Here is a 24,057-nt window from a genome sequence, read left to right on the forward strand (position 1 = left end):
TTCTGTTTTATTGATACTGGCAAGCAAGGTGCCTTTGGCAGGGCTGTGCTCTGGGCTTATCGGTGCCGCATTCCGCACGGCGGTGACGATGACGACGCCACCGCCTTCTCATTTTCTCGGTAAAATGCTCATTTATAATTTGACATCAACCCGGAAGTCAAAATGTTCCAGGCGGTGTCTGGGGTTTACATAGTGACAGAAAATATTTATATCGAGGGGAAAAAACCCAAGGGTCACGTAGCCTGGTGAGTGCATTCTATTAAGAGGAACAAAGCGGATTGATGCAAATAGTGTTAAATCTCAATTTTAAATCTGCTGCTGGATGAATACCCTCCCTATGCCATGTCGGTCTTCAAGGGTTGTTTGACCATACTTTTATTTAATCAATTAATTCAAATATTTCGCCTGCAAAATCCCTTGCGACTTAACATCGAGGGTGTCCAGGGTGTCGTACTCCACCAGGCTGGTCAGCGTGAGATGCTACTCACAACCGATGTTCTCAGCAGCCGTGGGTCAGCGATTGAACGAAGGCAACACGGTTCAAAAAGTAGTGGCGACTCACTGCGCCACCGCTCCTCACAGCCTTCATGTGCACATTTGCTCAAACGGTCTGATAACTGCGGGCCCCATTGACAGATTGAGAATTTGGCATCTTTGGAGGCTTCCCTTCGAGTGCCGCCCCCACCCCCACCGTGCTTCCTGGAAGTGCCGTCTTTGCCAAAGAATAATAACGACGACATGCACAGGGGACTGGATGCGTGTGACAGCACGTGAAGGCGTGTACACACGGGGGGGGGGGGGGAGTTGGTGGGGATGCGTGTGAACGTGACTTGCACACTTATTTTCCCAACGCTTGCGTATACACCGCCCCCTGTGCGCGTCCACGTGCGTGCGGTGCGTTTGTGGGTTGCAATGCCGACAGACAGAAGGCGAGCAAGCGGGGTTAAATTCTCACACATCTGTCCCCGATCTCATCGGCGGTATCTAATCTCAACCCCCTTTCTGTTGATGCAACCAATTTCCAGCGAGTTCAATTTCAAAAATAAATTCCAGCCGCCCCCCCCCTCTCTCCCAGCCACAAACAAGGCCATTACAGAGCAGTTCAATAAATGTGCGAACGCCGTCCACATCGCCGCACACCAGACACCTTTCCCCTCGAGTTATTTTAAGGGCGGCCGTAGCTACCGGAGCGCTCACGACCTCCTCCATGGTGACAGCGTAGCGTGGGCTCCGAAAAAACAACAACCGAGCTCATCACTCTCGCTGTTTGCGTTTAGAGTGGGGGGACCGGCGGGCGGGATTCACCAAGTTCGACGGGCTTTAGAGAGAGAGAGAGTGAATTTCAGGTACCCAAGGGAAATTTGTCATACTTGCGTGGCATAAACTAAGCAGGTCAGCAAGTGTTCGGTGGCGTTGCCGGCCTTGGGGGTGTGGGGTAGGGCAGAGACTGGACACAATTGACGGTGGGTTGGTGGGGAGGGGGGGCAGCAGGAGGATCGCGGGGATGACGGCTGGATCAGCCGAGCGAAAAGTACAAAGGGCGGGCCTTCCCAGGCGCTGTGCGTGCTAGATCCAGCGCTGGCTACACCGGCCTTTGTTTGCAAACCAGAATTACTGGGCTGGAAAGCAAACATTCGCTGTTTGGGCAATGCAAACAACACTGCGAACAAAGAACCCATTTCCTTTCCAGCAGGGTACACTACCCTTCAAACCCAGTCCCCCCCCACCCCACCTCAAAGCCTCCCCCCTAAAAAGCTGTCAGACCATCCCCCTCGCCACCACCGCCGCCGCCACCCCTTTAAACCAACGAATGGTCTGGCATTCAAATCCTGTTGTGACCTTACAATGCCTCCGCTCCCATCCTCCCTAAATTTAGGATTCCTAAAACAACTGCTGCCGGGGCCCAGCTGAGCAACCCCGGGCTTAAAATGTTCCACATTCCAACGTGACAAAGGCTTCGCTTTGTAGGCATGCACGAGGGAAGATGGAGGGAAAAAAACACGAAGACAACTGAAGAAGCAAATGAGTGGTGCTTTAGGGCAGGCAACTTTTCTTCAGGCCAATTCCAAAGTTGAGATAACACAAAGGGGCTACAATGACGGAGCTTGACTCATGTTCTGCCAGCAGCCATAAAGGAGGCAGGATTGCTGCCCTAAACATTAATCTCGGCAACGCCGAGGGGTCAGTGACATGCCCCTTTATGGCGAGGCAAAGCTTGAGGCTTGGCCACGACACGGGCAGACACCGTGCTTCCGCGTGGCCATAGCGAGGGCAAGCCGTCCACTCGGGCATTCATCCTGAAATCCTCCTACGTTACATAAAGAAAAGCCGTCTTGTATCAGACCCCCCAACCACCACGCAGCCCAACCTTCCCCCAACCACGTGCTAACACGCCATCAATCAGCACTTACGGAAACAAAAAAAACAACAACAAAAACCACCTCGAATATAGTGCCAACTGGTTCCAAGCTGTGACGCACCTCCATTCTCACCATTGAAACTTGAGATATCTTTTGTGACCTTCCCTTCCACCCCACCATTCCCTCGAGAAACGCGACTGGTGTCTGGTTGTCTACAGTAACGTAAACACCGCTACATTATTTCATCGGACCGCATGCTCGCCGCTTAACCGGGAACAACTTTTTTTCCACCCGTTAACATTACACCTGAACTTCAGGTATATAACGCAACGATTTAGAATAGCCCTAAGAGTGATTGCTTATCATTAAAAATAAAATAAACGCAGGAAACAACACACACATGCGCGCACGTGCACATACTCCTTGCCAAGCACTCCCCGTGTGCTGACATTGTGGAGAAATAATACATTCCAAATGCCAACGCTTCCTCTTTTCACTTTGAAGAGACACACGTGGGAAGAGCCCGCTTTGATCCATAATGTATGCTGCGGGAGTCTCAAGGGAGAATGACACAACTCAAATATGCGTCCCAACACATGGCGCACAACACAACAGCAGCCCCTGCAACAGGCCCAACATCCTTCTGCTCATCCGACACGTCGGCTACTCAAGCGCAACTGTAAACATTGACCAACGTCTTTCCTGTGTCCAACACTGTGCAGCGCCAATTGGGCATTTAGATTCCCCGAAGTACAAATGTTATAAATTTTGCGTGTGACAAAAAAATTAATATATCTAAACCAGATTAATATTTTCACTCACACTCACCCAGACACGGCAAGCCCATTTAAGTTCATGAGTAATGGAAAGGGCTGCGCGATAATCGTTAAGAACGAGGTTACAGTGAGGACACGTTTGGCAATACTCACCTTTAACCTCCCAAAGCAGCTCACAGCAAATCGGACACACCCTTGTATCAACAGTTAGTAAAAAAAACCCCACGTCGTCTAAAATTGCAAAGTTTACATTTGGCAGGTGAATTAAACATCCTCCTGTCAAACTGACAGATTTTGCCTTTGTTTGTGTTCCAGTGTTGCAGTTGTGTGCGCCACATGCCGCGTCTTGCCAAACTCCAAATTCCGTCCACTCAGAAGCTGTAAAAAAAACTGCCCGAGGTGCTGAGATCATTATGTCTTTATGTTCCCATTTTGCCCGATTTAATGCTTTGTTTTTTTGGAAGCCTTATCTACACCCCACTGTCCCCCGAGAGGGCCCAGTTTAGCTGATTCAGAGCATGGTGCAGATAGCGAGGGTCATTAGCCTCCTGAATCATCTGCAACCCGAGGGAAGGAAGACTCGTTGTGAATTGTTAACGTAGAGATTGGCGGGAGGGGGGGGAGGCAGCCGTTGACAAAACAAACCACGTAGTGGAATTTGAGCCCATCTGCTCCCTCACTCTTCTTGTCCGTGCTAGCCCGGGGTGTTTACATAAATTCCGTCATGCTTTCAGGAGGTGGTGGTGGCAGTGGAGGGACAGAAACTCTGCTGCATCAAGTGGAAACCCAAATCCCATTCCGTTCTCGCCAACCCTCCCGGATCCCCACTTGATGCGCAAAAAAAAAAGACAACCACGCAATCCGCTTGCCGCTTCTGGCGAGGGGCTCCTTTCTTATTTTTTTGGCCTAACAGATTTTCGAATCGAAGCCCCCAATGCCTCGGATGTCGAGCTGTCCAAAATCCACAATAGATGGCGTTACGAGAGCCAACAACAGTTGTTGCTAGGGGTGGAATTTAAATTAGTCGCTCCGGCGGATTTCGTGGTCTGGGCTCCCTGCCAGAAATTCAACAAACCCCCACCACCTCCAACCTCCCCCGCCTCCCCCTCCAAATGTCATCGTAAACAGCTTTCATGAGAAGCACGCCCACATGGGGCTTGGAAGTTCAACTGCCGATGTGCAAAGAAGAAGCCAGCTCCGACACAGGGAGGCCTTGTGAAAACCACTCCTCGGCCACAAAACTCTTGGATTTCGTGAAATGCAAAACTCCAAAGGGGTGCACGCAAAAAAATCCACGTGATGTACGTCAGCGCACAAGCCAGCAAAATGCATTCATCGGGGAAAGTGGATATCACGTAGTTTGCGCATGTTTTTTTGCACCTCCAATGTACAGATTGAGCATTCACTAAATCCTTCGTGCTTGGGGGTGAACGGCGCTTAGAAGCAGAACGGACACTTCCACGTTGCTGAAATTGCCATGCTTTGCGCGAGCTCCGAATGCAGACAGTCCCCGTCTATTGCAATCACCGTTTTTGGCACAGCTGGAGTTATTTAATATGTAATGTGCATTAAAAAAAACAACTCGCACAAATGTATAGGTTTGTACACAGAACTGTATTTACATACATTACTGATGACAGCAGTGGATGTTGACATAACAGAAAAAAGTTGTCTAATTTATGCATGATCTATACTGTGTGATACTATTCCTATGTTGCACTCAATTAAACAAAACAAGACGAGGCTGGACAAAGCATTTGGCAATCTATTTTAAGTGCGTACATCAACTGGAGAGGAAATGTGATAATTTCTGAAGTGTCATACAAAGTTAAACATTGAGCCGTGAGCAGCCTGCGATCGCTTTAGCTTTGTGAGTTTCACCACCAAAGCTTACTCCTATTTTAACAGAAAGATACGCCGATAAAACAATAAACAGGGAGAGAAAAAAATCAATAACTAAAGCAATTACTAGAACAGTACATACCTCCAAAAATATATGACACTTGTATTAGCAAATTCGTTTAATCAAAAACGAAAGTCTTCCTAAATATTTACATTTGAGTAAGTACAGTCCACCCAACGGCAACATAAAAGTCTCAACCAGCCCGTGCCCTCTCAGCTCTGTGTTTTTTTCATCACCATCAATTTCGTTTGTTTAATACGTACATATATAATAACAATGGGATCACACGCTCTGTGAAGGTCCTAATGGTCCATCTCCTTCTTGACGGCCAGTATGGTCGCTATTTCACCCTGCATGAAGGCCCAGGGCACGTTGGAGCCCACCAGGGGACACTTCTGCCCGCTCGGGCAGTACACCTCGCCGTTGACACCCTGCTTCTTGATGCTCTCGCGCGAGCACGGGAAGCAGAACTTGTGTGACGGCACAGACGGGCACTGCACGAAGTGCGTGTCCTCCAGCCGCTCGTGGCAATTGGTGCAGCACAGGGGCCCATTGCCCGCCACGGACGAGTCCGGCAGGGACTGTGGCACCGACTGCTCGGCGTCCGACTGCGAGCTAGGCCTCGGCGTCTCACCATTGCGCACTGCGCCTCCTCCTCCTCCGCCTCCTCCTCCTCCACCTCCTCCTCCACGACGCTGCTGCTGCTGCTGTTGCTGCCCGGCTGCAGATGCGGGTGAAACGGGGCTGCTGCTGCTGCTGCGCTTGGCCGTGGTGGAGTGTACCTGGTTGTTGCCCTCCTTGGGCGACTGCGCCGTCACCAGGTTGTCGGCGACTGACATGAGCGCGGCCATGGGGGACGTCCCGTTGCGCAGGGTTGACTCAGGAGGCGTCGTGCGGCTCGAGTTGAGCGCGGCCGCTGGCGGCGGGTGAGGCATGCTGGGCGGGTAGCCTCCCCCTCCTCCTGCCCCGGCCGCTGCTGCCGCCGTGCCACCTGGGGGAGGCGGCGGCATCCACGGCTGCTGCCTGCCGTGTGAGTGGTCCTCGCCTCCTCCTCCTCCTCCACCGCCGCCGCCGCCGCTTCCGTTCACCTTGGGGCCACCGCTGCCCACCGAATCCGGGGGCTCGGGCGACGCTTTCCGCTTGCGCTGCCCTCGGCTGCCCAGGTATGCGCGGGGCACGCTGCAGTACACGGTGGGCAGCACGGGGCAGCCGGGGTCCAGGAAGGGCACGGGCAGCATTTCCCCTCGCGGCACGTCCCTGAAGAAGCGCACGGAATCCGTGAGTAGCTCGGACATGGGCCGCCAGTCGCCCGTGCCGTGCTTGCGCTCGTACTCGAGCCACTTGAGGCCGGACGAGGGCCCGCGGGTGAAGTCCTTCATGCTGTCCTGGCACATCTGCCGCGCGGCGCCCGACGCGCTGGGGAACACCACCCCCGTGCCGCTAGGGTACTCCACGAACACCTTCAGCTCGTAGTAGTCCGAGGCGCCCTTCCCCCCGCCGCTGGCGCAACCGCAGTCCACGGCCACCACGCGGCCTCGCTGGAGCGTGGGGTCCCGCTTGAGGCGCACGTCGAACGGGGTGCTGTTGGACAGCGTGACGAGCGTCTCCCGCACGGCCTTGGGCCGCCCGGGCCACTCCTCGGCGCGGTTGCGCACGCTCTCCGCCAGCTCGGCCAGGGCCTCCACGCCGCGCTTCTCCTTCAGGTCCCGCTCGCCGTCCACGGACGAGGACGACGACGACGAAGACCCCCCACGCTGATGCTGCTGCTGTTGCTGCTGCTGCTGCTGTTGCTGCTGTTTCACCCCCAGCGCGTCCATACTCACGCCCAGTGACAGCGGCAGACCCGGGTGCTGGTGCGGGTGTCTGCCAGCTCCTGGGTGCCCGAAGCCCAACGGTAGCTGGTGGTGCTGTTGTTGCTGGTGGTGGTGCTGCTGTTGTTGCTGCTGCTGGTGGTGGTGGTGTTGCTGGTGTTGCTGCTGGTGGTGCGGGCCGCCGCCGCCGCTGCCACTCACCATGTGGTGCGGGATGAGGCTGGGGGGTAAGGCGCCGGGCGGCGGCACGGAGTGCGTCCGGCGCGGGTTTGGGCTCTGCCTCTGCAGCTCGGGCGGCTGCTCCTCGACCTTGGGGAAGCCGTTCACGGCCGGCGACGCGGGCAGCCCGTTCGTGATGCGGCCGGGCGCTGCCGGCGGGTGGAACTCCAACATGCGGGCGCGCTCCGCGGCCGCCGCCGACAGCTGATAGCGTTCCATGGAAGAGGCGGCTTGGTGCGACAGCGACCTGCCGCCCATCATCTCCACGTGGTTCATAGGCACGTCCTTGGACGACGACGACGATGCCGCGGCAGAGGACGCCGAGGACGAGGAGGAGAGCGCGTCCACCTTGAGCGAGGCGGCGAGCGAGGCGGCGAGCGAGGGCGCCGAGGAGGGAGGTCCCGGCGAGCGGCCGTCCTGAAAGCCGTGGGTGCGCTTGAGCGTGCGCGCCGTGTCCAGCACCAGCTCGATGCGGTCAGCTCCCTCGTAGTTGACGCAGCCGCGGCACACGGGCTCCGAGAAGTCCCACAGCATGGCCCAGGGCATGCGGGGCAGGTCGCACAGGTAGCACGACTGGCGGCGCGACGCGGCGGACGCGGCAGAGGCCGCGGCAGAGGCCGCCATGGAGGTGGAGGACATCGCGCGGCGCGGGCTGAAGCCGACGGGGGTCTGCTGCCGCTGCTGCTGCCGCTGCTGCTGCTCTGAATGACCGCAGTGTTTTGCTGCTGTTCGGAGCGAGGAAGCTAGCACATCCCCGACACCCGCCCACCCCGACCTCCCCCCCCACCACCTCCTCCTCCTCCTCCCCCCCCTACAAATTATCGCAAGACTGCGGTAAAGCCCGCTGCAGAAACACTACAATAATAATAATAACAACCGACCAAAGGCGGTGGAATTAACGATGGCGGCAACAATAACAACACCACTACGACTCGACCGCTCGCGCAGTTTGCCGGAGCGCGCGCGGTGCTTTTACGCACGACAGCGACAGAGGCAGCAGCGGCGGTAACAAGTGGCGCTGTGTGTGTCTGGGGGGCGATGACGACGACGACGCTACTGCTGCTGCTGGTGGCCGCACACGTGGCCGTGCCGATGCCAAGTGGCGCTGAGCGCGGCGCGTGGAGGAGCTCCGTGAGAGCTCCGTGGGTCGCGCGCGCGCCGCGTTTCTTGTGCACGCGGCGCCGCGCGGCACCGCGGGCCGTGATGAGCCGTGACGTCACAGCGGGCTCATTACTCATTCCAGTGGGGGGGGGGGGATCCCTCCTCCCCCTTGTTCCCCATGTACACCACCATCACCACCCCACCCCCCGTCTCTCTCGCACGCTTCCTCCTTGCTCCGTTCGTCCCCCACTCGCCGCCTCTCTTCATCACCCCCCCACCCACCACCACCTCTCCAACGCACCCCTCGCGTTTCTATTCCTTTAACTCCTCGCCAGATCGAGCTGCCTCTTTCAACCCTTGTCGCTGGCTACCCCCCCCACCAGCTTCCTTCACCTCGTCTCCCCCCAACCACCCCCCCCCTCTACGCCTCCGCCTTTCAACGGCGGTCATGCTCGGCTCTAAAATATCCACTTTACCATGTCCCTCTCACCCCCCCCCGTCCTTCTCTCTCTCGCAAAGTCTCTCTACCTTGTATCTCTCTCGCCTCTGGTTTTTGCTTCGCGATCATCTCTCTCCCCGAAGATGCGTCTTCTCGCTCGCTCGATCCGTGTTGCACGTGGAAGGGCAAACCTGAGTCAAGACTCGGCGACATAACCCTTGCCATGCACCTCCTGGGAGGAGAGATGTCCGACTCTCACGACTCTCCCCGACATCCGCGACACAATCTGTGCTGCCAGCTCCAGATCGCCGCGCAGCCGCAGCGGATTTGATAGTTAAAAATGTTTGCGTGGATCCACCAAACGCCTCTCTGTCTTGTCTCACTCACCCCCAACCTTCGTCTCGCTCGCTCGACTCACAACATACAATGACCCCCTCTGTGTGCCAACCGATCGCGGCCGACGTTCTTACTTAACCTGCACGAGACGAGCGTGGGGAAGTATGGCCAAATATACCCCCAAAATAACCCACGGGGGAGGCTTGGGGTGGCTTTTCAGTAATCCATTTCCATCGGGATTACTCTCATCACGCGTGTCCTTCAGCAGCGCTCTCGTCTCTTCCTTGCACCACCACCATCCATCTCGCACGAGACAAAGATCCCCCGTGTAGCCTCAACGGACTGTTGGGGCAAGTGCTGTGAGCGAGCAGCACACGAGGGGGTGGCCAGCACCACGCCCGGCCGCCTTTGTCTCCCCAGTGGGAAAATGTACACATCGCACCAGGTACTCAATTGCGTCTGAGTTGACATAGGGGGAGGCCCAGGGCGGGTTCACATAATCGTCACCGGTGTTGATGGTCATCAGCGGGTATCGAACTCACGCGGGGGTATACACACACGCAGATGTACACACACACACACACACGAGTGTACACACACGCGCGGGTACATACACACATACACGCGTGTACACACACGCGTGTGGGTACATACACACACGCACGTGTACACACACACACGCGTGGGTACATACACACGCACGTGTACACACACACACGCACAACGCCCCCCTTGCTCCGCTCAGCCCACGCCGTGGCCCAGGGCGTGTACAGTAGCGAGTGAGCGAGTGGCTGCTGCTGATGATGATGCTGCTGCTGCTTCTGCAAGGCGGAAGACGCAGCCTTGCAGCAGCAGCGGCGTGAGCCTTCGCTGTTGTTTCCTCCTGCAGCACGCGGGCCTTAATCGCAACACAATTATAATTTACCGAGGCCCCCGCTCGCTATTGACGCTTTAATGCTGCGGATGTCTCGGTGGGAGGGGGCGGTGCGGGCCGCCGCGTCACGTGACGCCCACCGTGACCTCCCCGCGGTTCAACCCCAAACCCCCCCCTTACCCCCACCCCCATCCCATCTCGGCGAGGCTATTCTTAGCCGGATGGTCTAACAAACACGTCGAGTTGATGTGGCCAGACTTGAGTTGTGCTTATATTTTGATTTTTATCTACAATGCTCCGCACAACGTCACATATTCCGCTTGGGTACAGTTACTGCTGCTGATGCTGATCGAGCAACGCGGTCGCATAGTTTGTATGGAGCCATCTCGCCAATGACGCCTGATACATCCAGAAGGATTTGTTTGGCAGGCCTTTAATACGGCTGATGAGACCCAGAAAATCGAACCCGGTCTGGAGTTTGCTCAAGAAAATGTTGCTTGATGGTAATGTTCGTCTGGAAACCCACGAGGTTGATGGACTAAAATTCAATACGTTAACGTCTCCCATATGTACAGCCATATTAAAATACATCTTTTTGACACGAACCATCGGCCACACTGCTTTCTGGGAATGCACAGTTGAAGCAACATCAGTCGCATACAAACTTGGGAACGGTTTCGATATTCGGTGTCCCATCAACAGACCCCCACAGACACTCGTGGACCTGCCGTACGTTTCACGACGGTTTTACCACGTGGGACTTTCGCGACATTTGGCGTAAAAAACCAGAAACGACGTGGCAATCGCGGGACGGAGCGAATTTGTTCCTCCGTAGATGACCCCTCCGTTCGTGCGGTTTACACGTCTCCTGCTAAAGCTCCTCCTTCCCCCCAAGATTTGAACGACAAGCCCGCGAGGCAAACAAACGCGTTGCTACCCACCGCCACCCAACCCACCACGGGGGGGGGGGGGAAGTAAGCCACGATGCTCCCCGGGGCTGCCGAGCGCCGACCGGCCTTCTCAGGCCCCCCCCCCCATCGGACTCTCGTGGCGACTTCAAAGAGCGCGAACAACGCTCGCCAACACGTGGATTGCGGGGCCGCGTGATGTTTGGCAAATCGGCCGCTTGAGCCTTTTTACGCCGCGTTGTCACTTCGCCGTCCGTCTGGCGCCGTCGAGATGGGACCGTGTCAAGTTCGCACGACCTAAACCCGCACGTGGGCCTCTTGCCCGATGGTAAAGCAGCAGCAGCAACAGCAACAGCGCGTATCATTTACGCGAGGACAACACGTAACGTCAGGCGATATTTACACGAGCGAGCCATCATGCATGGGATAACAGTCATGTTCTAACTAGCAAATGAGAGAATGTACCCTCAATTGTGTGACAGAATCAGAAACTTTATTTAGACCGCAGGAGGAATCCGGTGAGCTATGATGCTCTTTTTTTCACAGATCTCCAGTATGAGCGAGTCAGCAAGTCACAATTCAGTTTGTAATGTGGATGGGTGACACCGGTGATGGAATTGCAGGCGAGGTGAAGGAGGGCAAGCACTGGCTATATGGGGCGATGATATTATTAGTTGATGTCCAGGAATAAGATGTATTGTGATATTACAAGACTTTTGAGTGATGGCCAGAGCGTGGGGAGAACATCCAGCAGTGAACAGAGCATGGCTAATGATGCCAGAGCGGATACGTCAGGAACCCATTTGCTGTACTGTCATCTCCTGGCCAACTCCCAGCCCTACACCTACAACCCCTGGCAGTGTCCGGCCGGTGATCACCCTTCCACGTGCTGTACTAACCAGACTGAAATCCTTCCTTGGCTTAGAAGAGAATCCCGATGCAGGACCGTCCAGAATGTATTTAGACTCAGTGAGGCTTTCCTGGGTTAAAGGGCATTACTGTTGGCACTAACGGCATGCCCAACACTGACGAGGCCCAGATGTGTTTACAGTAGTCTTGAGGACACTCCAGTTTCGTGGGTAAGGGATCAAGAGAGCAGTGCCCCCCCCACCCTCCTGCACCGTTCTCAGCCCCCCACCAGCAACAACGTCCATGTGAGGCCGCTCATTACCGAGGAACAAAGTGGCTAGGATCGCGCGCGCTTTCATCTCCCCCATCAAACAACTTCTGAAGACCTTTTTCCATTTTGCCTCTTAAATAAATGCCACGGAGGCGCGTGCGATATCATCTCACGAAGCCTCGAGCGCACAACAATACACAGCACTGAAACACGGTGAGGAGCTTGGTAGCTACTGTTACTGTATTTGGGAAATAAGCGGTCTGCGTCTGCACGTAAAAGTAAAGCCTTTAGTCAATCAGCCTATGCACTGTATGGGCCTTTCAAGATATACAGTGCATGTTTATTCTCACCAGTATTTGTTGAAGCAGGAAAATCCTCGGGCGGATTTTATTTTCTGAATATCATCAACAGCAACTGCTTGATCTGTTAAGCAAATGCTGCCGATTATTGCCCGGTTACTGTACATGCACAAAAAGCCAGCCACGAGAATAACACGTGGCCCGTTCAGACCAAAGCAGCAGAACTGTCCAAAATTCTTTACCATCTTAATCTTTTGACGTTAATTTCCAAGGCGGGCAGTTGTAAACGTCACCGTAAACATCACAATCCATTCTGTGTCCACCAATTATAAGCATGCCTGCCTACCCACCCCGGCGCGTTGGCAGCGTGATGCAAAACAACAGTCGTGCCACGTCGACAACTCATGGCACCCTCTCGCTCTGGGTCAGGCTCCAACAGCACTTGGATTGCTATTGGCTTGGGGGTAAGACCACCCCCATCGATGCAGCAGCCTCGTGTACCCCACTAATCGATGCACGCAATCTTGTGCAAGGGCAGTTTGCTGTTTTTTTCACGTAGCCGGTATCAGCGAGTGCATGTTGCAATGTGCTTTGCGGCAGTCCCGTGCCAGCTTTATAAATATGCAACACGTGCACTGAGCCCCCACTTCCTCAGCAACCCCCCCCCCTCCCCAAAATGTATTTATCTGCCCATTTCTCTTCATGTCTCTCCCGTGTCTGTCTATGGCTCTGGGTATATCCATGTTAACCGCCTTATCTTTCTCTTTCAGAGTGTGTTCATGTTGAATTGTCCATGTGTGGTGTCTGCCTCTCATCTTCTTTCTCCCTGTAGCTCCCCTAGCCTCTGCTTCTTTCTCTCTGTATCCATCTCCGCGTGGCCCTCTGAATGTCTTTGAATCCGTTGTCTCCACGCGTCTCTCTCTCTCTCTCGTTATCTTTACGTCTGTTTCTCTCCTTGATCATCAACATACCTCTCTCTAGGGATGGCCGAATCCAAGGTTTTTGGAGTCGATTAGAATAGACTTTGTTGGAATCGATTTCGATTCCAAATCACATTAACTGAAAAACACATTTCTTTATTTGCCTACGGGATTCTTTTTTTTTGCCAGAATACAGGTGTTAAGCATTAAGTGATAAAATGGAACTATATACATAAACAGAACATTAACTAAAGGTTCTGAATAGTTGGTTACTGAATGTGAATTAAATACTTTAGGATACCAACATATAAACATATAGAAAAATGTAAGTATTCAATAATAATCAATAATCGCAACTCACACGAAAAATAACTACTTTATATATATAAAAAAACCTAACCAATTAATAATAATTCACACCTGTAACTACATATCTGTTTAAACCGGACCAATAATCATACATCACACACGAGCAATTTTCATAAAAACCACCTCAAACCCAATAATTTCTCCTTCAAAGGCCAGAACCGAGTACAGGAAGAGAGGTCGCCTGCTTGACCCTGAGCGACTGTGCGAAATTAGCTCATCTCCCCATTGGGAGATCATCATCATCATCACCCTCCTCCTCTGACTGATGTCGCTGTTTGTCTGCCCACAGCACAACTGCTGCTGAGTAGCCTTGGGAAACCATATCACATTTCTACCCTTGTGGTACCCCCTTTGTCCATTAACACAATATATATATAGCCGTTCAATTATAATTACGCACGTTGGTAGAGTGTTTACACTATGAGACATCTCCTTTACCAGTGGCAAAATATAGTGATAGGTTTTTACCCTTTCAACTGGTACAAAAACTGACACTTTTATACAAGGCATCATGTTAGCAATAACCACAACACAAGCAGTCAAAATGCAAACAAAAAGAAAACTCTGATAATTATAATGATATGCACTGTCCTTGAAGTTGATTGGTCCACACCCGAGACATCTTTCCTTAGAGCCTAGTCTCCATTGGTGTTGGACCAGATGACGCCAAAAGGCGTACTAGTACAACTTCAAGGACAGTGCTTATCATTATCAAAGTTTTATTTTTGTTTGCATTTTGACTGCTTGTGTTGTGGTTATTGCAAACATGATGCCTTGTATAAAGGTGTCAGTTTTTGTACCAGTTGAAAGGGTAAAAACCTATCACTATGGTAGAGTGTTATTAATAGATATTTGGTGAATTATATATTTTCAGTTTACCGTGACCACTCGTAGATAGACATACACATATACATACACATTGCAGGGTGTACTTTGAAAGCATGCCGATTGTTCTGCCGGGTGGGACATTTCCAAGGTGTTTCCACATCGGTGACGTTCTTTTGCTGAATGCAGCACAAGTTATTTTCTGCAAATGTCACATTCCACCTTCTTACGCGTTTTGTCAACACACGCAAAGTAACGCCACTCACAGGTGATGACATTGTCTGTCCACATTACCCCTGCCGCTGACGCTGCCGTCGAATTTCCCTGGCCACGAACCACGTGATTGACACTCGAGACTCGAGACTTCTGATCGAGTTGCACAGTTAGATTCGTAACATTTCGTAACATGTAACATTCTAAATGTCAGATGATCACCAACAGCTGGAAAATAAACTCGTGTCTGTGAATTTTATAAATTAGTTTTTTACATATATTAAACTATTGAAAAATGTTTTGTGCACTTCCGATTCATAGAGCTGAAATCGATTTTGGGGTTGGAATGGACTCCAGTTCGTACAGAAAAATAGTTCTGGAATGTTCCGTGTATGCGCTTGAGAAACTATTCTTGTGGGATCGACTCCCCATCCACACTTCTCCACATCCCACTCTCCCCCACCCTGTGTTTGTGGACGTTTCTCTCCATGCCTCAGTCTTTCTCTCTCTCTGGGTGTCTCTCTATACAGAAGCCCATTTACGGCTCTGACAGCAGCAATGGGCAGCTTGCAACTGTTGCTGCATCGTGGTGACGCTTGGCAGCAGTGCACGGCGGCTGTGTTTGTAAAACGACAAAATCCCACACACACAACAAGCTTAAACTAATTTGTGCTAAATGTACTCGATAGGCTGGACAAACATTGCCCGCAGCGTGTGGGTGGAAGTTCAGAATATTACAGAGGGCGTTTTTATTTTTGTTTTCCAAGAAAACGTTATGTAAACCATGTCAAATGTGTATTTACATTAATGAATAACAGGTTTATTTATTAATGGAAAGTGCACTCGGCTACCTTTAAAAGGGTTTAGGCAAATAAATAATTAACCAACGGGAGGGAGGGGTGGGTGGCAGGGGGGTGGGTTAGCTGGCGCATTGTTTAAGAGCTCCCTGGCTCCGTTCAGAATGGCCCAGGTCACAGCCAAGCGCAATGGACGATCGACGGAGCCTTATCCCTCTAAAATACCCCACGCACTGCTCGGCCGTATTATTTCTTATTCCTTGACTGCAAGAATTGTGTTTTTTTTTCTCCAAATGTTCCACCCAAAACAACACCACTTTATCTTGCGTGCGGTGGCAGCAGTGGTTAGAGACTGGAGCGTTGCATGTGTTGTCCAGCTCCCAAGTGTGTATGTCCGCTGTTGTAATGTGTGTATCCATCACACACACGTGTGTGTGTGTGCGGGAGAGAAGCAGTGGCGCAGTGGTTTCCACACTAAAAACCCGGTGACCCGGGATCGATTACCAGCCATGGATAACATCAGTGCCAAGTTATATCTGATCCATATCGTGTCCTAGGTATGTTGACTCCGGCTAGAAATAGTACTTGATGTGCGAACATCAACACGGAGGGGAGACAAAGCAGCCGGGCATGGTAGAGGCCACACCACCCCTCATGCGCTGTCCTGGCCTTAATAGATACTCGCCAACCAGCACCTGCTCGCACACGCATGCAGGCAGGGTGACAAGGGGAGTGTTTGTGTCTTTTGTGCTGTGTGGCACAGCGGTGTGCTTTCACGAGCGGCGAACAATCGCAGCGACTCGAATTCGATTCTTGCTGGCCTTGTGTTCCGCGTGTTGTCCGTGCGCACTGAGCGACGGTGCTTGTCTGTCCATGACAGTCGGGGAGACGCGTCAAATTCGAATGGCGTGAACGTTCTGACCTTCCCTGGAGCACAGCAAAACAGCGGGCGTCTTTCCAAGCCGCCCGCCCCATGAATAAAACATCATCGCACGCCCTCACGGAAAGTTGGTTGAGAGCCAAGCGCCAACAAAAACACTGGGTTTTTTTTTTGGGGGGGGGGGTGGTTGGTGGTGGTGGCGGTAGCCTGTGCTTTCCAAAACGGGCTGGCATTAAACAAAAAGCACCGGCCTCCCAAAATGCACGCACCAACAAATGAGAGCGAGGGCGCTACGTGGGCAGTTGTTGTTCTTCTATCGCCAAGCGAGCAAGACTAAACTGTGTTACACTCCTGCAAGAACACGTCTATGGGATGCGTGCGAGCGGTCCCCGTTCGTGTCGCCATTGTAGGTGGAGGGAGAGCTTGAAGGCAGTCGTATTTTTTTCTGTTTTCTAGAAAGGCGATAAAGAGAACCCGCTGTGGGCGCAGACACCCAATACTGTAAACACACGTCCCTGGCTGATTAAAGTACACGCCGTGTGTGCGAGCGAGAACGAACGCCGTGGCGTCTCCCCCCCCCCTTCAGCCTCTTCTACTGTGCCAGAATTGGCCCACGATGGATCTTCTACGTGGCCAACCACCCCAACACGCGACTCCCACGCATGCATCTGCACCGCCTGTGAGCAGGTCCATTATTCTCCACCACTCGCCAAACTCGCTCTACACGCACACCAGCCTCTTGCCATGCATCCATACAGCAGAGGTCGCAACCGGGTACCCGATACCCGTACCCTACCCGATACCCGGCTACCCGTACCCGGCCGGGTACGGGTAGCCGTTTGCGACCCTGGTGCGGCCGGGTACGGGTAGGCCGTGAGTCACTGGTGAGTAACCGCTTGTCACTCATTTCGGGTAGGGTACGGGTAGGCTGGGTACGGGTACCCATTTGCGACCCTGGTGCGGCCGGGTACGGGTAGGCTGTGAGTCACTGGTGAGTAACCGCTTGTCACTCATTTCGGGTAGGGTACGGGTAGGGAACGGGTACCCGTACTCGGCCGGGTACGGGTACCCATTTGCGACCCTGGTGCGGCCGGGTACGGGTAAGGAATCAAAACCCGTTTGCGACCTCTGCCATACAGCCACCCATCCCAATCACCTTCATCCAACCATACACCAATCCATCTGTCCATTCATGTACCCCAATATCCATGCATCCCACCCTGTATCAATAAAGACAAATCCATCCTTGTCCCCATCCATCCCTCGCTCGCTCGCTCTCTGCATCCACCCCATCTTTCCATTTAGCCAGTATGTATCCATACACTCATCCATCCTCAAGTGATCTCCTTCCCCATTGCCCTGCCCATCAACTCTCCTACCCAATCTGGCCTCCCTCCCAAATCTCCTCCTCATTGTCCCTGCCACAGCTTTCCCCATTCCCAATTTAAACAAAAACACAGAGCCCTCTCTGCAACACCCCCACCCACCACTCCCCAAATCACGTATCGAGCAAGAGCTCGCCGCGGGACATCAGACGGTTGGAAACATCTGGTTCGAGTTGGCCCAAGGGAGGCCTCGGCTAAATTTAGGGCCATCCACTCGGTCGCACGCTCACGCGCGCACGCAGCTCGCGTGTGTCCAAATCGGGGCAAAGCAGAGGGGGTGGGTTGGGGTGGCAAGGAGGAAGAGGGGAAGGTGTGGGTTGTTGTTGGTATGGGCACGGCGGTGTAGGCGTGGAGTGGCTTTGCTGCACAGCGGCAGTCCGGCTCTGTTCGCAATGAGAGGCGGCTGGTTTGGAGTGAAACGCACTCGAGCACGCGCGCGCGCAGCTGCGGTCGACCGCCACAGGCCCTGCAGCTTGACTTTTCACCCACCTTCACGCACGCGGCCGTGCCAGCTGAATCTATAATTATAAAAAAAACAATCCACTTGTGGTTATTATCAGCAATGGTGTACATTCCTTTTTTATCAACTGCTGGATGAGGTGCTATCCGTGCGGGTCGAGGGGGATAGTTGACCAGAGTTCACTATAATAAAGGTTTTTGGGTTAGATCCTGTAAGTATAAATGTGTCGTGACCTTCCACCACACGACAGCCAGTAAGGTTTATCACTTCACGCGCCAATTAGTTACTTCAGCCCACCGGTGTGTTGGAGAGTAAATCCACAACGTTTACACGACTCCGGTGTGCGTGGAGCGGTGAAGGCTGGGAGGTGGGCCCATAGGAGTACTGTACAGTAAAGCAATGTGTTGTTTTGCAATGCCCATGACGTGGCCCCGCAGCCTGTTACAACCACAACAACCACCACGATCAACAGTCGGGTTAAGTCCGGCTTGGCTCTCAAGATCTAACGAGTTCTGGCGTGTTTAGGATGATTTGGTTATCGGCGGAATAATCACGACATCTTTTGTTTAAACTTTCCAGGAGAAATCCATAATAGAGTTTTTTTGGGTCAGATCGCGTCAATATAAACGTGTCGTTAAACCCGCCACCACACGACACAGCCAATTGGTAAGGGTTATCATGTAAACAGAACATGCCAATTCGTTACTAGTACAGCACACCGGTGTGATTTAAATCTAATCTGGCTGTCGCCTGATGATGCTAGTTGTAATTACTGGCAAAAGTCGTACTCGAATTGTAAATGTTGTGGATTTACTCTTCAACACACCGGTCTGCTTGACTAGTATCGAATTGGCACGTTCTGTTTACGTGACAAACCTTACTAATTAGCTGTGTCGAGTGGTGGCGGGTTTAACGACACAATTATATTTACGCGATCGAACCCAAAAACCCCTATTATGGAAAATATTGGTTTTGAAAGCCTACGTGTTAAACTTTCTAGAAGCTGCATTCAGAGTATGAGGACTCCTTTTCATGAGGTTCCTGTATCGGCATCTTTGGCCAGTTGCACTTTAAGATGTTGATTAGCGTGGGTTAGCAAACCACAAAAAACACTCCTATTAGTTGATAACACCTAAAAAGCAAGGTTTTTTTGTATCTTGGTAAAAACTAGTTTCTCTAGTCGTCCACAGGTCCACACAGACAGGTTCATGAACCCGCTTGCTTTACTGCCATCTCCGGGTGACCTCGCAACCCAGCGGGCTTTGGATTGCTGCTGACCGGCCCCGAGTGGGAATCTGTGAAAAAGAGCTTCATAGCTCATCGGATTCCTCCTTCAGTCTAAATAAAGATTCTGAAAGCTTGCGTGATGGATTGCAGGACCCAACTCTCTGCTACTGTTTGTACAGTACAGTATGTGTTTATATTAAATCGAGGAACTTTCGACAGTTGCGCAAATGCTACGTGCTGGTTGATATCTAATGGGTCTTCGGTACCAATGTTTTTTTTAGAAGCATACGTTCAAAAAGGAAAATCCTAAGCGAGTTTTGATCTCTCTGACTTTCATGGGTTGGGTGTGGGACTTATTTAGCTTGGGAGAGAAGTGAAAACCCATCCAGGGTTTGGCCTCCCTTAAACAAATGCTTCTGGAAAACATTGGTCCTGATTGCCCATCAATATTATTTTATCCTGGTGATGAAACAGACCATTCTCTGTTTATTTATTATGACTCCATAAGCCATATCTGCGCTACGTTACAAAAACACCCCCCCCCGGTGCACATACCTCTATTAAAAATGTAAAACTTCACACATACAAGAGGATTTGTAAAGCCGCTCGGCAAAGCCCAGTCTTGTTGTCGAGTTGTGTGTGCGCGCGTATCCAGGGCTTTCATTCTTCTCAAACAGTACGTGTGTGTGTGTATGCGTGTGTGTGTGTGCGTTTGTGTGCGTGTGCGTGTGTGCGTGCGTGGAACGGTAGCAGAGTAGTTAGCGCATCGGGAATGGTGGTTCGTGCACTTGCATTACGAACCCAGATACCTCAGTTAATTTCCCAGGCACACGCTCAAATTAGTGGCGAGTGATATAACGATTGATCCTGGGCCTCTTCTAGATAGGCTCACCCTGGAAATTAGTATCATCTGGTGCAGTAACATCAGAACTGGGGAGACAGAGGCGGCCACGTGTAGTTCTTGCCACACCAAACCCCTCGGTGTGCTGTGCTGGCCTTAACAAGTCCATGATAACAGCATTTTCTCCAACAGTCGATGTGGCTACATGTGGGATCTTGATCTTTGTGTGCATGTAAAGTGCCACTCCCAACAGACACCAGAGTGCCATGTGACACCACCTCCTCTTGAGCACCCAACTCATCTCTATAATTCACAGTAACGACTGACTTTAAATTCTGTTTTTGTACCTATAGAATTCTTCTTATTATTTTTATTATCTTGAATGATGCGATGGCCCATTTGTGGCGGCATATTTGTGCCAGAAGGGCACCACATGTTACCCAACAATAAATTGGCTTGACAGTGAGTGTCACACGCAGCACACCTTTGCCCAAGGTAGACACTGTAGGTCGTGTACCGGGAGAGCATCTTGTGCCTGGGGGGTTATGAGGTATAATTAGAGCTGCAACATTTCGTCTAATGGTAATCAAACTGAAGACAAATTAAAATTAGTCAAATTCAGTGAAAATATCTTACAGATTTACCAGTCAAGCCATCTCCAGTACACAAGCGTTTTGCCTTGAATGAAAACACAGCAACAAGAAATGAATATTCTGCAAAGCTGACAGACCCGTATAGTATAGGTACAATTGTTAGCGACTGATCGATCACGTGATGTCATCTCCAGCAGTGGTGGTCACAATCTATTCCTTAAAATAATGATACATGTGGTACCAAACACAATCACAACATTGCTATTTTTGTTGTTACTATCAGGACACAACTGCGTGGCGTGAAGAAAAAAACTAGTTCAATTATTTATACATTTGACTCGGCACAAACTATATGTAATTCATTACGCATTTACAGGGGGAGAGAAAAATAGAACACGTTTTATTTCGCAACATAACTGTAATGCCGGAACATGCCTTCGTGGTGCGCCATGCTAAAACAAAATTCACAGCAGCCTGTGCTGTCACTCAGATGACCTTCAAATTCTGCACACTATATCCAGTCTGTTGCACCATAGCTGAACCGCAAACAAACAGGTACCCTTTGATAAAGCAAAGAGCGCAGAGATTGCACGTACCCATCAATCCATTAGTAAACAACCGGGCAGAGCCTGTTCCTCAAAACACGTGTCCAACGTTTTGAGCGAGCTCACGATGGGGACGGAGATAGCGAGCGATGGAGAGCGCGCTTCACCGTGTCCCCCATGAACCCCGCACTTTGCATCTCCCCGTGTCCTCGGGACCCCTTTGGGCCTGGCGGTGGTACGGGCAGTGGGGGGGGTCACGGTGCACAGTCAGCGACACCGAGCAATGACGTGGCGCAGGCTTGCACCGCTGGCGGTGGACGCCTGCGTGCCAAGCGTCCTCACTTCGAGAAGCACGTGCCACATGGCCACCGCGAGATTCTTCACTCCAGAGCCGGGTGGGTGAGGGCGGGTTGGTGCTTTTGCAGCTACGACCGCTCTCCTGCAATGTCATCGCTCGCTTTCGTGTCACGCACAGTGGATGAAAGTGGTCTTGTTGTGTATGCTTCGGATAGGAGCAGCAACTTCTTTACAAAGGTACAGAGGCCACTCGGTATTTTTACCAGCTCAGACTCAGAAGAAAATGACAGGTAAAATCAAGCAACGAATGAATGAATGCCATTTATTTAACTTGATTCCAGCCCACTAGCTTCATTGCGTATGTGGGCGATGGATAAAAGTGTTGAGAAGTGCACAATAATTATTTAAGATATGAACTCATGCTTTTGACAAATGTAAAATATGGTGCTTAAGAAGAAGCTGAACCGGATCGTGCAATGTTTACTTGGACGCGTGTGCAACTTTATCAGGACATACTTGTACCAATTATACACAGGCGTACACACGGCTCGGTTTTATTTAGCAAGTGGCTTTATAAATAAACCCCGTTGATAAAAAAATGCACACTCATGCACACACATACACTGTCCTGTGCACGCAAGAACACCGATTTCCATGGCGGTAGCGATGGCGTGCTTATGCACCAACACACGTGTTGAATAAGGAGCTTTTAGCCGTTTGTGAATCGAGGCGTTGTCCTTGAATAAGCACAGAGCGTGGCTACGTGGCGTGGCAAGGTAATGACAGCAGACGATCCCCGCCCATCGCCCCAGCCCTGCCCCCGCTGCCTCAGCCCCTAGAGAGAGAGCTGAGGATGGCGGTCAGGAGTGGTGGGACGTATGGCTGTGGGGAGGGGGAAGGGTGAGAGGACGGAGCCAACAGTAGGCAGCTCCATCCACAGCACACCGAGGGGCCCCGTGACTCACGCTTCCTGTTATTGCGGCTCGCTTGCAAAAGGGCCGAGCTCAGAGGACCCCCCCCCCACGTTACAATCCCCCCCCTCCACCTCCCTCCCTCCCGTTAGTACACCCCCCCCGCCTTCCCCACTCGATCTTGTCCAGAGTTGCATCAGATCAGCATGCGGTTTTCTTGAGAGAAAGGAGGAAGTGAACTAATGCTCTCCAGTCCAACAACAAAAATACAAGACCCACACCCCTTGCTTTTGCAGCTACGAACACGTGGCGTGGTGCATTAGAGCAAGCATCCGTGCGCACGCACTGCTGCAAGCAAGCACGGACACGCAGAAAACGAGACAGGAAAGCTGCCGTCTGCGTCGGGTTTATTTAAATATGCCATCGCTACCAGTTGGCAGAACGACGTACAATTGAGACTTTGCGTTTGAACGTTGTGGCCCAGGCGTCAATGTTTGAGTGCGGCCGTGAGCGTTGCTGCAGCCGTCTTGTCCCAACCTCACCGAGGAGAGAGAGAAAAAAACCGAGAGGGCCACATCTCTTGCTTAATATTAGCTCCAGTGAAGCTTGGAGGGTACGGTGGAATGTTGTTGCCTCGGGATTCCGTGAAGCCTACTTGTGTTAAGTTTGCGTGCGTTAGAAGTACGATCCGAGAGTGCGTGAACACACACACAGACACAAGCACCCGTGTGCAATCACGAATGCGGGCCGCATTATAAATAGGGCTCCGAGCGAGTCGGAGGAAGCGTGTTCCAGAAACCGCTCGGGAAACTGCAGGAGGGAGGGGGTCTGGGGTACCAGTGGGGTCACGATTTTAAGTCATTCATTAATCCTTACAGTCCCCCTTAAATATGTTTTTCTGTGAGAGAGCTCACGAGTCTAAACTGGAGCAGATTTAAAAAAAAACTCCCACGCTCAAGTTCACTACATCTTATTTTTCCCAGAATGGCCCAAGAGAATTTCGAAGCCGTTTTAAGGATCCGATTACTTTTGCGGGTCTGACTAAGCAAGTCATCCACATGCGTAATCGTGTTATGTATTTATAATCGTTTGCTATTATGAGATTTAGAAATTATGGGATAATTCGCGCAGTGTTTAAAACTCGACTGAACCGGATGAACCCGGACAGGAAAAAATGGGCCGCGTTCCACTTCTTAGCCGAGTCGCACTGCAGTGGAAGGTTCCTCTCCTGGTGAGCGCCTATTAAGGTCACAAGGGGTAGTAGCAAGGGGGAAGCCACGCCACAGACGACTTTTGGCGACGTACTGGTGCCAGGTACTAAATTTAAGCTCCCTTGGCCCAGTGGAGTATTATACACCAGCGGCCACTTGTAACATACAACACATCGAGTGATATTTTCCACCGTACACAAGAGAGGGCTCACGGAACAAACTGAGCGGGGCAATTTGCCCTTCAAGCGTTTACGCAATCGGCCACAGATACCGACTCCAATTGTTTGTGTGTGGCCACGAATCAAACTCCGTTCTTTAAGAACAAATGTAGTTTTCCAACGGATAAACGTTTCTGCACACACCTTTCGGCTCAACGTCAGTAATAACAATACTCTATAGCATTCAACTCTGGGTAATTACATAGAAAATATAAGTGT

General features: G+C 51.8%; 2 protein-coding genes across 6 annotated transcripts in view; both read right to left on the reverse strand.

Annotated features, from left to right (window-relative positions):
- Window positions 1-24,057, reverse strand: part of KIAA0586 (KIAA0586 ortholog) — a 187,923-nt gene that overhangs the window by 111,675 nt on the left and 52,191 nt on the right. The gene's annotated exons all lie outside the window — the stretch shown is intronic.
- Window positions 4,724-7,856, reverse strand: IRF2BP2 (interferon regulatory factor 2 binding protein 2). The gene has a single exon (XM_078858666.1). It carries the CDS (start codon window positions 7,706-7,708, stop codon window positions 5,342-5,344), a length of 2,367 nt encoding a protein of 788 aa, XP_078714792.1. The 5' UTR covers window positions 7,709-7,856; the 3' UTR covers window positions 4,724-5,341.

Source organism: Lampetra fluviatilis, chromosome 7, assembly GCF_964198595.1.
Source record: "Lampetra fluviatilis chromosome 7, kcLamFluv1.1, whole genome shotgun sequence".
Classification (NCBI taxonomy): Eukaryota; Metazoa; Chordata; class Hyperoartia; order Petromyzontiformes; family Petromyzontidae; genus Lampetra; species Lampetra fluviatilis.

Bases quoted from the DNA above. Each gene is read 5' to 3' on its own strand.
- IRF2BP2 (XM_078858666.1), bottom strand. From the start codon at position 7,708: ATGTCCTCCACCTCCATGGCGGCCTCTGCCGCGGCCTCTGCCGCGTCC.